At 36.1% G+C, this 15,643-nt stretch overlaps 1 protein-coding gene across 11 annotated transcripts in view; it reads left to right on the top strand.

Annotated features, from left to right (window-relative positions):
* Positions 1-15,643, top strand: part of PAM (peptidylglycine alpha-amidating monooxygenase) — a 132,010-nt gene that overhangs the window by 56,133 nt on the left and 60,234 nt on the right. For 9 of the 11 annotated variants that reach the window (XM_058865363.1, XM_058865371.1, XM_058865370.1 and 6 more), the window contains exons 3-5: positions 398-518; positions 2,789-2,846; positions 9,796-9,883. In XM_058865363.1, the coding sequence (XP_058721346.1) occupies positions 398-518; positions 2,789-2,846; positions 9,796-9,883 (267 nt within the window). The remainder of the gene's footprint in view (positions 1-397; positions 519-2,788; positions 2,847-9,795; positions 9,884-15,643) is intronic. The other 2 variants (XM_058865366.1, XM_058865365.1) reach the window with 2 other exon arrangements.

Genomic DNA, 15,643 nt, shown 5'->3' with positions numbered 1-15,643 from the left:
TAAATTTAATCTGTATAGAATTATAAATCATAGTCTCAAAAAAAAACCAACCCAAAACTCTTGTGATTTATTGATAGTACTTGACATACTGTAGTGAACTAATTCTCTATCTGTACATCCATGTACCTCAGACAATTATTAGGATGAGATAATAGGTTTTCAACTAACATTTTCCAAACCAGTCATCTGATTGCTCAGATAAGGAATTACTTCAGTAAGTGCTGCATAACTTAAGATGTTTTCCTCAGCTTTTGATGGAGTGAATTTTTCAGATCACTCCTGGAACTACTCAGCATTGTCTAACTTCTTTACTAGTTCTCTAACGACCCTTCTTTTAAGAAAGACATAACAAAAATCAATACCTAAAAAAAAAAAATCTTTCTTCCTTCCTTTTAAGATATAAATATACTAGCAGATCTATTTCTAGTGAATGCCTTGGAAGCGACCAGCCGGTGATTTCCTTTGGTCTGTCAGATTTTGCATTGGACATTCGCATGCCTGCGGTGACACCCAAGGAGGTGAGAGAATTGCAGTTTTTGCCACTTCTTTCAATAAGCTGGGAAAACAAAGCCTTCCCTACAATGTCACTCAAATAAAATGAACAAAAAATCAGGATAACTCTTATAGATACATATCCATGTGTACTTTCCCAGAGAAAAGCAGGCAATAAAAAAGTAGCCTCAAATGAGAGAAAAGTCTTTTCATTGAACTACTTTTATTTGTAAAATGTTGATTTCATAAACTGAATTGTTGAAATTTTATAATATGAAATATTTCTAGATGTGCTAGTAAGGCATGGAGTTGCAACTTACACCAAATTTTGGATGATGCATCAGTGAATCTAATTACATTAAACTGTACATTACTGCAACTTCGGCAAGCTGAGAGGAAACAACCAAAATGCACTTTAAAAGGGGTAGTACTTCTGACCCCGTTTTTTTAACTCTCAAAATACACCATGAAAGCTACCATAAAGAAGTTATGATTTTATATTCTTTCAGGTATGAAGTGTATTATATTCTTCTGAGCCAACTAAGTAAAGGTGAAGACAGTTAAGATTTTTAAACTTAGCATTAGCATTTTTAAGATTCATATAGAAGCATTGAGATTCCACTGTCATTTTCACATCTAATTTCATTAAGCAAGATAAAAAATTATTTTATTTTTCTTTTTGCAGTAAGCCATTTCAGGGAATGATATATTATTTTTATATAAAAATATAATAATTTTATATTATTAAGAGGTCCACATTTCTTTTAGAGGGCTGCAGATGCTTGAAAAGAGCAGTATGTTGTGTTGCAGTAGTTGATGACTCATTGTTGCAGATAGCACTTTTTAAAAGAGTGAAGGGAAAAGGAGGTTTCCAAGTTATTGGGAAAAATCCCTCTGGAACATGTAATTTAAAGCAAGAGGTGTTATTTCAGCAAGTGCAAAACAGAAATATGGTTTCTACTAAATCTTCTTTGCAGCAAAATATTAAACTTCTCCATCAGAAAGAGTGAAAAATACTCTCAGTTCATCCATGTGCACATTTATAATTATGTGTGATCGATTTTACCTCAGTAGCCACCAGCTGAACACCTAGGAGACACATACAAAGAGATCAGTCAGTTCAGATTCCTATTAAAAAAACCCTCTTTGTGTGTTATATTGTCAAGGCTGGGGGAAAGGCTGCCAAAACCCCTGCATTTTTTAAATTACATACTGGGCATGTTGAAGGGGATTGTTGAAGGGCCAGGATTTGTCTTACAGTTCATAACTGCAGTTGTTCTATGGGTGCATGAAAGTCAACCAGCTGCTTACATGACTTAGGAGTGCTCTACCTATACCTGAGTTGTGCATTCTTTTGGCAAAGGTACTACACACAAACATTCGTTGGAAGCTGTTCTACTAGCTTCTACTAGAAATTTCTACTGCAGTGTGAAGCATCACTGCTGTTGGCTTTCAAAGTTTGAAAATAAGGTCCTAAATTAGGTTGTGCTTTTTTAAGAAAAAGAAAAAAATCTTCTGAACCCATGTTAAGAAGAAATAGAATATTAAGAAAAACAGAATATTTCCTTTTCTATTTCTAGAAGGCTTTAATATGTTAACTGTATAAATGATGCATGTAGCCACAGTACACAAAGGCATTCACATTAATTGTATCAGGTAACCTCCATGCATCCTTCCCATTTTCTAGCAAAAACACCAAAAATGGTTTGTTACCTGTGCAAATCACTGCTCTGTAATCACATATTGTTATCACTATTGTGCCTTCCTTCTCAGTTACATTTAATTGTTCACACCTATCCACAGAGTCTTCTTTTAAATTAATTTTGAAGTTATTCGTAGCAGGAATTTTTATCTTTATCTGCTTAGTGAAGGCCTTTCAGATATTGAGTTCATGGGGGTAGAGAAATTCTAGTAGGTGATACATTCCCTTTCCTAAACAGCCTTAGAAGTTGGGAAAAAAAAAAAAATTAAGAAAAAAGAGGTTTAAAATAGTTAATTGTGTACCTACCAGCCTAATAGCCACTTTGATAACCTTATAGCCTGATCTCTGTTACATGTAAATAAATTGTGGCAATGAATTTATTTCTTGTAGTGGTAAACTAGATAACATACATCATATTTGCCTGAGTATCTCAGTAAAGTATGTGATGGTTTTTCTAGATGGTCCTGTTCATTTGTTCAGTATTCCCACATTCATCTTCAGAAAGTGTAGGGAATTTTGGTGCTTTGTTTCTATTCTTTAAATTCCAGTTTTTCCCAATTTAAAGGTAATTTCTGTTCTCTTTTCTTTTAACAGTCTGATACCTACTTCTGCATGTCAGTACCTCTGCCAGTGGATGATGAAGCCTATGTAGGTGAGTACTGGTTAACTGAAAGAACTTAAGCAAGCCATTTTGAAGAACCTCAACATTTTCTGTTTTCTTGTTGACTCATATTAACTTAATCTTTGGACATCAGAGTTTCCAAAATGCATTTGTCACGTCTAATATGGAAACAAACTAGAGAGAGATACTTAGAGTGAAGATAAAACTGTATCTGAGGAGATGAATGAATAATAGCAGTTAAGGGGCTGTGTGCAGATGCCTCTGGCAGTCAGCACCAAGCAGTCTGTAAAATATTGGCTTTCTGTCTCTGGTCACATACTTAATTCTGCACTGCTGAGCAGACTGTTTATTTATCTCCTGGCACAGGCTGTAAGTCCTTTGCACTTACATTCAGTGTTGGCTGGTGAAAGATTTTACTTGGAGGAGAAACCAAACCCTCTCCCTCTGTTATTTATTTATTTTTTTTAATGGCAAGGAATGAGTAACAGACAACAGACAAATAGAAGGTTATACTGTGATGTGTTAGAAAGGCTGTCATCATAGACATCAGGAGAACACCATTTGTTCAGAAAATCTTTGCAGTAGTTGAAATTTTGTTATGCTTTGCCATGAACATAAAATTGTTCAGATAGAGAGAAGGCTTATTGGTTTGGCGGAAGATAGTTTTGCTTTCAGAACATGCTATAAACTGTGTAAAAGGAAACAATGTTTTTCTTCCTTTACACTTTCGTTGCCTTTTAGGATACCTGCACTTAATAAAAGTATGGTGGGAATTGGATGTAGTTGTTCCATGTGGATTTTCTTGTGGAAATCCCTCAGAAGATAGAATATTGTGTTTTGATTTTTCATGTTGTATTATGAATTAAGAAAATTATAATTAAAAAAAATTATTACATTTTTTCAGTGCTTTCTCTATATATCTGTTTTGTAAAGAGGTAAGAATCTGACCTCACATTCTGGTTGTAAGTATGACCCCAGAAGGAAAAATGAGCATAGAAGGAAGGGAGTGAGTGTTCACTCTTGAATAAACAGTGCTTGCTGTGCTGTGTGTACAATAGACTTCTTCTGCTTTTGTTGGTTCATAGAAAGGCAATACTACTTACTTCCTCCTTAAGCAGCTTTTATTGAGTGTTTCACTGAGTTGAAAAATTCCATAGGTCAATGCATTATTAGGTTGCTGCACATCTAGTTCTGTTGTTTGTGTTAAAGGAACATAAACTTCTTTTGTTGGTGTGTATGCTTAAAAGGACATACTGAAAGAATTTGCTTAAAAGTTATGCAAAGTCTCAGTGCAAGTCATGCAATGCAACCTTTTTTTTTTTTTTTCTTTTTCTGCAGACCTAAAAATTTATATATTCTTCACCTGATTTTTACAGGATTTGGTCACCTTTCCAATGATCAGTGTTCCTGAGTACCTGTCATGACAAAGCAGAATAAGATCTCTGGACAGAGAAACCATTCTAGTTGTCATGTAGAGCTTTGAAGAGCAAGGGGAACTCAATGAGAAATCTTTAAAAAAAACCCAGCTTGTTGTGTGAACATGGTATTCCCATGATAGTATTCCTTACAAACTCATATTTTTGTATGCTTTAGAAGTAGAGGAAAATTATTGGGTTATTTTGTCACTTCAACAGAAAATTAATAGTCATAGGGTCAGTCTGAAGCATGTGATCATTCCATTTTGCTTCAGTAAAATCTCTTGAAAGTGATTTCCTCATGGAAAAGTCTCACATCGGAGTCTTCACAATCTATGAAAGTTACCTGATCATTAGAAAGAGTAGACTCAGTCATATCCAGATGTAGAGAATAGAAAGAATGTAGAATGACCTACCTTATAAAATATCTAAATAGAAAATTAAATGTTTTCTGGAAAGAGGTTTTTACAATAGGCTTATCACCTAAGAAATTAGCAATGAAGTTTTTCCTTAACTATTTTGAATACTTGAGTTGTGAAGATACTCACTTGCATACATGTATTTTGTGTTACTTAAACAAGCACAGAAGATTGGCACACAGAGAATGTTTATTCTTTTTGAAAGGATAGAGTCTATATTTTTATAGTTTAAGTGGAATCTGCCTTCATTGCATTGCCAATAAATGGTGTAATTAACTTTCCTTAAAACATACTGTTTCGCTTTGTGACAAAAACAACGGAAAACTAGCATATAAACTGTCACTGGGTTGCTGTTTAGTGATGTATTGAGAATACCATGTGTGTTCTGAAGAGCTTCAACATGAGGATGTGTGAATACACATAACTGAAACAATAAATGGGATTCCTGAGACAGTTTGATGGCTAAGTTACATGTGATGCCTTCAGTTCAATTTATTTGCGAAGTAAATGCCTTGTGCTTTGTTTCCTTTTATGGTTTAAAAGGACTTTATTATGACCAAGTTTCTTTACAGTTTTACCAATACTTGCTAATTCATTCTTTTTTTAAACTTTGCTTTCCTATTTTTACCCTTGTTTCTTCCTTCTTCCAAGACATTGTGGAAGAGAAGGGTCTATTATGGAACCTGCAGCAAGATACTTTTGTTGTATATTGGTGAAATGTAGGAGCCTTGGAAGGGATAGCTTGTTTGTTTTTGTTTTTTTTTTTAGTTTTGTATATGGTCAGTACATTACATTTGTTAGTAAGTAGAAACTTCTTTGGTAATAAATTTTTCACTATTTTAATTAAATTTGTATTTAAGGACTTTGAATTCAGTCTTAAACTTCGCTATTTCCCTAAAGGAGACCAGTAAATATGCATGCTTGCACAGGGACAGTGGGTATATTTTGAAGTACTTTGTACATCGAAACTGGAGGGGCTGTACCAGAATTCATGAACTTATTCAGAGTCAGTTCTCAGACACTATCAGAGGAAGGAATTGATCACACTTAATAAAATAATGCCAGCTAGGAGGAGAATTAGAGTAGGTTTTGCCGTGCGGATCTTTTTCAGCCATGTATCTGTATATTTTTGCTGATGTGTTTTCTGTATTATGTTCTTTAGTGGAGGGTCAAGGCTGAGATTTCTGTTCGAGCCAGTTGTTTCTCTGTACCAAAGGGCTGTAAATACCGACAAATTTTATTAGGGCAAGTGGTTTTTTTGATGTGGGTTAGTGTACATTGAGGTTTATGTTAGGAACATACCTTTTGCTCCTGTGGAGTGAAATGGCTGTGAGATTAGTGTGTAAAATGTTATTAGTGTGTGAGACTAATGTGTAATCTTTCCAGAAAGTATTGCTCCATTTATATTTTTAAAACATATTGTGGTTTTCTTCTTCTGCATCCTGTTTGATCAATGTTTATTAATAAGTAGTCAAACTAGAAACTCAGGTGAGTCTTTTATGGTGCCAGCATTGATAAAAATCAGTTTTTCATTACTAAGCTGTAGAGATAGCTAAAGGGTGCTCTAAAGACATCCAGAAAATTGAGTCTGACAGCAGGCCACTCAGCCTAAAAGCTTGACTGTCATCTTCACCTGCTTACATTCATTTATATGGGTGACCAATAAATGTGTCTTTTTCTTACTGACTCATGGCAAGTCCCTATCTGTGAGATTCTGCTGTAGAAATTAAATTGAGCCTTCTACATTCAGCAATACAGGTTGAGGTAATGAGATGGTTTATTACTTTTTATCCGTAAGGCACTCTGAGAAGCTCTAGGTGTGTTACTCCGTTATGGCATTTATTAACTTTCCTATTGCCAAGCAATGATGTCTTCATTGTATTGGAGGCCTCTAATGTCTCCCTCATTTGCCAAACTCCAGGCACTGAATTCTTGAAAAATTTCTTTAAAATTAATTCTGTGATCAAGAGGACAGTAATATTAAAAACCAAGAATCTATCAATTTTATTTAATAGAATTGTTGTTTGTAAAGATTATCCTATTAGAAGTTAGTTTTTTAAATACATAGCTTAAGTACACACTGTTAAGATTAAACTGATGTTATGGTCTGTTCATTCCTATTTCTCTTTTGAGTTTGTAGTTCTAAGTAGTACTTGATCAAGAAACTAGGTCAGACTTCAATTTAGTGCATATATACAAATTGCTGCTGTTATTTTAGTAATCATTTTTATCACTTTTCCATGCATTAAAAAATGAACTATTTAATCTTCTGTTTATTACTGTAAAATGTGGAAGCTGTCAACTAGGAAAGTAGGATTCCTGTTTGGTATTTTTTAGGCCTTTGGTAGTGTCAGTTCCCAGCACAGGAAGTGCAGGAATGTTGCAGCAAGTCCAGAGCAGGGACACAAAGATGATCAGAAAGATGCAGCATCTCTGCCATGAGGAATGGCTGAGACAATTGAGGTTGTTCAGGAGGAGAGAAGACTTTTAGGTGACCTAATTGTGGCCTTCAGCCAACAAGAAATATGGGGAAATGCTGTTTTTAGAAGAGCATGGAATGACAAGATGAGGGAAAAAGGAAAGACAGGTTCAAATCAGCTGCTAGAAGAGAATTCTTTACTGTGAGGGTGGTGAGGCTCTGGTGCAGGTTGCCCAGAGAAGCTGTGGTTGCCCCATCCCTGGAAGTGTTCAAGGCCATGTTGGATAGAGCTCTTAGAAACCTGGCATAGTGGAGGGTGTGCCTGCCATGGCAGGGGGATTGAAACAAGATGATCTTTAAGGTCCCTTTAAACCCTGGGCACTTTCTCATTCTGTGACAAGTACTGCATTTGGCTTGAATCCCACATTAATTTTCATGGCTTTTGCAGCACAGGGTTTTTTAGTTGGATTTTTCATTTGTTTCTTTTAACCTTCTGTTTGGAAAGTTGTATACCTGGGTGTGCTGCTAAGAAAATAGCTGTACAGGAACCATACTGTGACCACCTGTACAAAGCTATCTTAAGCCCATCGTCTGACTGTGAGGTTTTTCAATGCTTCCTTTAGCAATAATGAAGTACATCACGTAAAATAGCGTATGGCAGAAAGATTTTGCTTTGTTAGCTCTGGTGCATTATTTCTCTTAGTAAGAATAGCTAAGGTCACCCCAGGACATAAGTTATTTGTAGTAAGTTTTATAATAGTGCTTAAAGGTCCTGTCCATGCTTTAGGGTATCACTGTAGTAGGCATTATGTGGAGTGAATAAAAGACTTTCTGAAACACTCATTAGAATAAATACTTGCAGTGGGAGAGCGGTAGAGAAATAAAAAGAACAGAGAGACAGTATTGAGCAGCAGAACAGGTGGTGGCTTTAGCAGCTAGCAGGCCTAACCTTCAATTTTAACTTTATTGAGGCCTGTCTTTATAACGTATTTTTTATAACAGCACATTTTATAACAGCACATTTTTCACAGGTATTATTTTTGTTAATGAAATTTCACATTTGCAAACTGCTTATAAACCCCTTCAGAAATCTAATCTCTCACAGCAATAGCTTAAAACACCCAAAACATCTGAAAACTAAAGTAGGAATTCCACGGAATGACACGTTGCCTCTGCCGTGCAAGCTTAAGCCATTATTTCATTATTAATCACTGCTGATAAAAACATCAAAACAAAAACTGTCTCTGTAACACAGATTAGGTTTTTATCTATTAAATGTATAGAATTTGCTTGTAGAAAAATAAAGCTGTTGGGTGGTCTCTAAACTTCTCTTCATGCTGGCAACTTTTGTAGTTCTGAATTATATATCACTCAAAGTACCTTCACAGGGCATATGGGTACATATCTTATTTCCCAGACCAAGCCCTGAGCTGTGACATGCTCATTTCCTTACAGTCTCACCACCTCTCTTTGAGCTAAAACTTGACTTGTATGTCTTAATTTTTGTCTGATTTTCCTTGCTTTCCACAACAGATCTCAGCTCCAGTAGTTTGGTTATAAGCTATTTGATTATTTTTCCCCTGTGAAACTGGGACAATAACCCACATCATCATTCATTTCAGGAACTCTGCCACAGCTCTGTGTTAAAATACTGGTTTCTGAGTGCAGGTAATGCCATAAACCTCAGGAGCAGAATAGTGTTTCACTGATTTACAGCTACACCATCTTCCCATGTTAACAGCTAAAAGACAAGTTACTTGGAGGCTCCTCACTGTCTGCGTACATGTAAGGGGCAGGAGTAACTTATTTTCAGAATTTCTGCTGTAGTACAAGGTTAAAAACTATTGCATTCCCTGCAACTGGCATATTTTTTCAGTAGCAATAAAGGAATTTAGTTTAGTTAGTTTTAGAGATGCCATCATTGTACATTCATGGTAAATATTACTCCCGTGATGCTGGTAAAATTTTTACTTTGCTAAACAGGATCACAAGAACTTGAGAAACCAAACCAGTGTTTTATCTGTGGCATAGTTTAAAGAACAGACATTTGAGAGGTGAACATTCACATCTAAGTTTCTAATAAAGAGAAATATTTCACAATGAGATCGTGCTGACTTTAAACAAATCTTGTTTTTCATTCCAAAAGATTTGACATATTAGTGAGACTCAATCACAATCCCTTCTTGGAACTGTTTTCCCAAGAAAAAACAGAAAAAATAAAAGCCAGGTAGAATAGTGGAAGAAGATGTTACTAATGCATAAGATTTAGTTGCTCTTTACTATAACTTACTGCTTGTTTGTATTTTTTATGAAGTACAAAAGAAGTAGAAGAGTATTATTAAATCACAAGTCCAGATTTCAAAGGTAGATTGCAGCTAGACTGGTGACAGTAAAACTTTTTGGTTGGGATACATTGATATATTAACTAAGTATCATATTTAACTTTCGTGGAAAATACAGTGGTTTTAACAGGGAACTTAGAGTTTCTTTTTCTTACTAATAAAAGAGGTACAGTGTTTTAGCTTAGAGGGAAGGCTGTTGAATGAAAATTGAAGGAAAGTGTGTAAGTGGAATACAGAAGTCAAATAAATGGGTGGGGATGTACTTGCCTTATTTGTAGTATTACAGGGGAAAAAATGGCACAAGATGATCTTGGTTATGTAACCAAATTCAGTTATGGTGAGATTATGGATACCTTACTTGTTTTGACATTTTTTTGTTTTCAGTTGACTTTAAGCCTCATGCCAGCATGGACACAGTGCATCACATGTTACTCTTTGGATGTAATGAACCTTCCTCTACTGAAAATTACTGGTAAGAGCTGCATCTTGCCTTTGTTATTAGCCAACTCTTTCAGTGTTAATTGCTTCAACCTTTTCCAGTGTTAGAATCTCTTAGAAAAGCAGGAAAATTTGAAATGAAGAAGAAACGTTTAACAATCAAGTCTTTCCACACTTAAAGTGCTTGATTGTTTTTTGTTTTTTTTTAACTAACTCCTCCATATTCTTCATGACTAATTGACTGTCTTCAAGGAGGAGGTAGAAGTTATAGTAGAGAATGTCGTTGAATAACAAGAAATCTAATCTTCAATCTATAGTCAGTTGCTTTTCTCTGTATGAGGTTGTGTATGAATGCATGCAAATGAAACTGATGGAATGAGAAGCTGAAGAAGTTTATCAAGTGACTTGGTTGTTGACTTCAAAATGCCTAAGCAGTGAGAGCAGAGGGAAACAGCCAGTGCCAGTAAAATAGGTGTGTGGAGGCAAACTGAATATGAAGGTGGGTGGAAATTAATCATCTGTCCAGTAATTCTGCAAATTTTCTGTAGGTTTTCATAAAAGAGCACATGGGGTATTTTTTCTAATGCTGCAAAGATTATATTAATTACTCTGAACTGCAGAGCAATTTTAATATAGGTGTTTTGATAGAGTTTTGTAATCATAATTTATCTTTTAAGTATTTACCAAAAAGGTAGCTAGACCTGGAATTAAGAACTAACAGTATAGTATAATATATTTTCAGGAAAAATGCACCAAAACATTTTGAATGCCTGCTTTTGGGAGATTATTTGATTAATATTTTAAACATACACTATAAATTTTCTGCAAAAGTCTTATCCCTAGTTTTCCTGACAACCAGTAGTTATAATATTGAAAATGTAATGTTCATGGTTGTGCAAGAAAAGCAGATGCTTAAGAAGTTCAGACCAAAATAAAACTGAAAGCATAGAATTTCTATGGATTTCTTTTCCCAGCACACAGCTTTTCTGTGTTCTTTTTTATTTTATCTCATATGATAGAGTATACTTGAATACTTTAATGTGAACAATACAACAACATAATTTTTTTCCAGAAATTCTGGCCATTTAAAAAAAAGTGGGCGTCCTATTTAAAACTGAGTAGATTGTAGTTTCAGCTTGTGCTGTTTGCATATTTCTGGAAGTAGTTTTAATAGAGGCGTGGAATAATTTGTATGTGATAGAATTATGTTGTTATAGATTGGTCAGGAGCTTGTGTTGAGGTGAAGTTATGAGACAATGCCTAAGTCACATCTAACTGATGTTCTGAGGTTGTAGAAGAGATGGATCCAAAGCTATAAAACAAAGTTCTTCAAAACTGAATCAGACTGATGTATTTAGTCTAGAGTTCAGGCAGCTTGAGCAACCTGGCTGTACCATCACTCTCCCAGCAGAAGACTCATTAATGACAGCTTGTGCAGTGTGGCAGCTAATGTTGCATCTGTTCTTGATTGCTGTATTTAACACCTAACACCTATCTGTCAAATGACAAGATACTCATTTAGTTGTGGTGGATTGAGCTTGGCTCCATCCCTCCACTCCTCAGGATGCAAAAAAACTCGTGAGTCAAAATAAAGGCAGTTTAATACAGCAAAAGCAAATGTTAGGCAGAAGTGGAGAAAAACAAAATATTTTATTCTCTACTTTTCGTCACCAAGCCATTTCCCAGGAAGTAGGACTTCAGCACAAGTAATGGTTGCTATGGAACACAAATGTCATAAATAATAAACGTGTGTGTGTCCCCACCCCCCTTCTCCTCCTTTCTCCTACCTTTCATTGTTTAGTGGATATAATATGGTATGGAACATTTCTTTGGTCATTTTGTGTCAACTGGTCTGGCTGTGGCCTCTACTAAGATTTTTCCCAAACACTGGTGTGTTATCAACACCTTTCTAGCTACTTATGCAAATCCCAGCACCATGAGGATTGCTGTGGGAAAAATTAACTCCATTTCAGTCAGACCAAATAGATTAGTGTTGTGTTTAAATCTGCTATTTCAAATCTTTCATATGCAGATTTTGATTAGATCTTGCTATATTTTTTTTAAAATGTGTAGTATCTGAGGTTTTGTGTTTGCTTTGCATTTTCAAAATGAAAGCTCTTCATCCACTGTCTCATCATTTCACATCCCTGTTTTTGCAGCAGTTTGCAGCTTTTTGTCTTGCCCTCCTTGCAGTTATTTGCAAGACTAAAAAGATGATCATGTGTTTTCTACATAAAATAGACTCGAGTGCTAGAAACTTCTAACCTAATTTTGTTTAAGTAATTCTATTGACTGTGTGTTACTGGTTTTCATTGTTGTTTATTTTGTTTGGTTATTTGCTGTTCCTTTAGTTACCTGAAGGCTAGCAAGTGATGACTTCTTTTGCTCTTCCATCTAGTAGGGAAAGTAAAGTTGTTTGAGCAGACTGCTGTAAGACTTGTTTAGAAGGGATCCTTCCCTTACTTTCTACACTCTTAACATTTTTACAGAGCCAGCTTTGATTCAATTGGGCATGCCACATAGATTTTTTTCTTTCTTCTAGTTTCTTTTTCAAAGTTCTGGCAAGATTAGTTACATATGGTTTTTCAAGTCAAGTTGGTTTTTTTACCATCCTGATGTGGATTAGTTGCACTATGGAAAAATAGGCTGTTAGGAACATACAGAATGCAAGGTCAGAATTTTTCACAGTTTTCCTGAGGTGTGAAGTTTCATTCAGGCCAGTTTTGAGTGGAGAGGAATGAGAAGCATCCAGATGACTCTGTTGGGATTAGCTGTCCTTTGGCCATAGCAGCACTAAGACAAAATCTGTGATGCCCATCTGGCCTGCTGCCTTTTGTGGTGATTTGACACTATTCTTGCCAATGTCCCTGGCCTTTTGAAAGGCTGTCATGTTGTGTGGAACCTGTGCTGGTTTCAATGTTCACTGTGCAGTGTGGTAGAATCTTTATCTGAACAAGGTTGTTCTTCCTTCTTGAAATACACAGGTCTTTCCACAGGAAAAAAAAAATAGTTTTGCAGGTGTTGCCTCAGGTGTTGCTCAGTGTATTAAAAAAAAGTGTATCTGCTTCTATTCTTTGATCAGAGTTAATCTAAAAACAGTTCGGCAAAACAATGACAAGTTTCACCTGAGCTGACAAACTGTGTTAAAGTAACATGCCTGAACTGATTCATACAAGTTCAGATTCTATGTAGATAATCAGGAACGCACTTTAATACTTTAAAAGAAAATGTTGAATTATTCAGAACTTGTGAGTCTCCTGGCAAGACAGGTCTTGTGCTAGGTCAAATCTAATGCTGAAATAAACTCTGATGAATGAGCTGATTCATAGACATAGCCTTTATTTTGAGATCAGGCAGGGCAAATTTAAATTGTTATCTAATGCAAACAAATGTTTAAGTACAGGTCATAGATGACCACCTGGTAATTCCTCTATCAGACTAGTTGTTTCAGTTGGCATGAAAGAATGGGTTTGGATGCCTTTGGCATCAGTAATGCAGTGCAGGTTGCAAAAGATGTCATGACTAGTTCAGTGAAGGTCTTCTATTTTACTTCATGAGGGAGAGTGGGGACAGTACAAAGAATTGTAGTTTTAGGTGTAGTTTCCTACCATTGTCACTGCCCCAGAACATTCTGCAACATTTCAAGAGCTAATGATGATTTGACATACTCAATTGCCTAAATTACCCTTTTTTTAAAGTCTTGGTTAGTATTGAGGAGTGCAGTGTAATAGAGAAAGAAATGAAAGTTATCTGTTATTATAACCAATGCAAATGTGCTAAAGGGATAGCCAAATACTGCTCTTGCTGACATAGTGAAATATTTCACTTTCAGTCTAGGTAATAAGCCAAAACCCCAGTGCCATTAATAAAAGCAGCTCTGAGCTTACCTAGAATTGGAGAGAGTGCCTTTGGGAAGTCTAGGAGAGTTTGCAAAAAACACAAAGATCCAAGAAGCAGCCAGGAAGCTCTCCTCTACCGCACTCAATCCCAAATTTTGAGTCAAAATCAGTTTTTGGAACAATACTATATAATATGCAGCTATAGTACAATTTTAAGGAATTCTGTGTCACTCAGTTCTGAATCTCATTTTTTGTATGTAAAGAAGCTATGAATTTCAGTGATCTTTTGTTTGTTAAATTTATACTTTTTACTAGCTCCCTGCTTTTCAATCTGTTTATCTTATTACCTCTTCTTTCTAATCTCCTCTAGATTTGTTTTTTTCTGAAAATTTAATGTTTCAAGATTATCACTGATGGCAAAATGAGAGGGTTGACCATTTTTCAAACAAAATGAAAGACCAGTGTCTGTATTTCATCTTTGTTCCCTGCAGTCTTCCTCCTCCATTCCGGTAACCTCTCGGAAAGAAAGTCTGAAGCAGCCTGCACAGGGCTTTTTTCCCTAATGAATGTATTCTTAGAAATATTGCAGTATAAATTAAAGACTGTTGCGTCCAAAGTGTGGTGGTAGATCTGTGACTGTGCTTGTAGTTCCTTCTGGCATTCCTCCTAAACAGTCTCTTCAAAGCATTTCCAAATAGTGCAGCTCAGTACCAGGTTAGATGAAGTCTCTAGGGTTTTTTGTCTAGTAGCAGTGGGAAACTGCATAATTTACAGCTGCAGCTGCATTCATCAGAATATTTCACTTATCATGAAATATGTTTTGTTTGTCCTTTGGGACGTGGGCATGTTTGAAGGGGAAGGTGACCAACTGTTAGTAATGAAGATCTAGAAATACATGTTGACAGTATGACTACTAAAAACGTTGTGTGGTCCCTTTTTTCTTGATACTCTCATGATTACTCTCATGATTGGGAGAGTAATCAGAGCTTTCAGTCAGAATTAAATACAGTACCTAGGTTGCAATAAAGCTCACTGGGATCAAAGAAATGCATACGTAATGTCCTGCTGAGGTGGTTTGATACACATGCCAGAAGAGCCGATTATATCTGAGAGATACCTGGAAAGCATCATCATTATCTGCATGTATGGCTCAGGTATTCCCATAAAAATGATTCAGGCTCAAAATGATTGAGCCTGAATCTGCTAGATATCCTGGTCCTTTTTGTGTTTGTACTCTTCCTCACACTGTGTGGCAGTCTGTTTTCCCCACAATTTCAGGTAACAGAAACTATGCCTTACATATACAAATGTTTTCCCAGGTGTCATTTTACGAGCAGTGACAAACAGGGCAGGGGCTGTACCACTTTGGTTTAGAATGAAACATCGGCATGGGTGCCAACCTTCATTGCAACCAGCTTGTGTTTTTTGATGTAGTCTGGATAGTTTCAGGCTTTCTAAATAGTTTGAGGCTTTCTAAAAGTCATATCTCCGTATGTGGCACCTCTGAAATTATTTCTACGCTCTGTGCTTAGGGCCATGGATACTTTGGCATTGGAAGGAGGTACAAATACACCCTGTAAATAAACCTTTTTCCATAATTCAGGATCAAGACGGAGAAGTATAATCCAGATGGGTGTTGGGAAAGCTCCTTAGGGTCCCTTGTTTGATTATCCATGTCTGTCCATCATGCATGTCTGTATGACTGTGTCTGGCCTTTTACAGATTTGGTAGCTCTGCCTCACATTTACCAGTTCTGGCAGATTTAAGGTATCTGGAATTTGCCAGTCTTTGGGAGTCTTTAATTTTTCACCCTCAGTGTCACCTGCAAGGTGCTAGCTACAGAGGCTAGGGACAACTCGAGCTCTCTGTTACTGTAAATATTTGTGACCTGTTTGTGGCCTGTTAACGTGGCAAGCCCTTCTCTTTTCTTTGTATTTTCCGTTGGGTCTTTGTCT

The sequence above is a fragment of the Poecile atricapillus genome, chromosome Z, assembly GCF_030490865.1.
Source record: "Poecile atricapillus isolate bPoeAtr1 chromosome Z, bPoeAtr1.hap1, whole genome shotgun sequence".
Lineage (NCBI taxonomy): Eukaryota > Metazoa > Chordata > Aves > Passeriformes > Paridae > Poecile > Poecile atricapillus.
The sequence above is the reverse complement of the archived record's forward strand: the minus strand, read 5'-3'. Positions and strand labels throughout refer to the sequence as shown.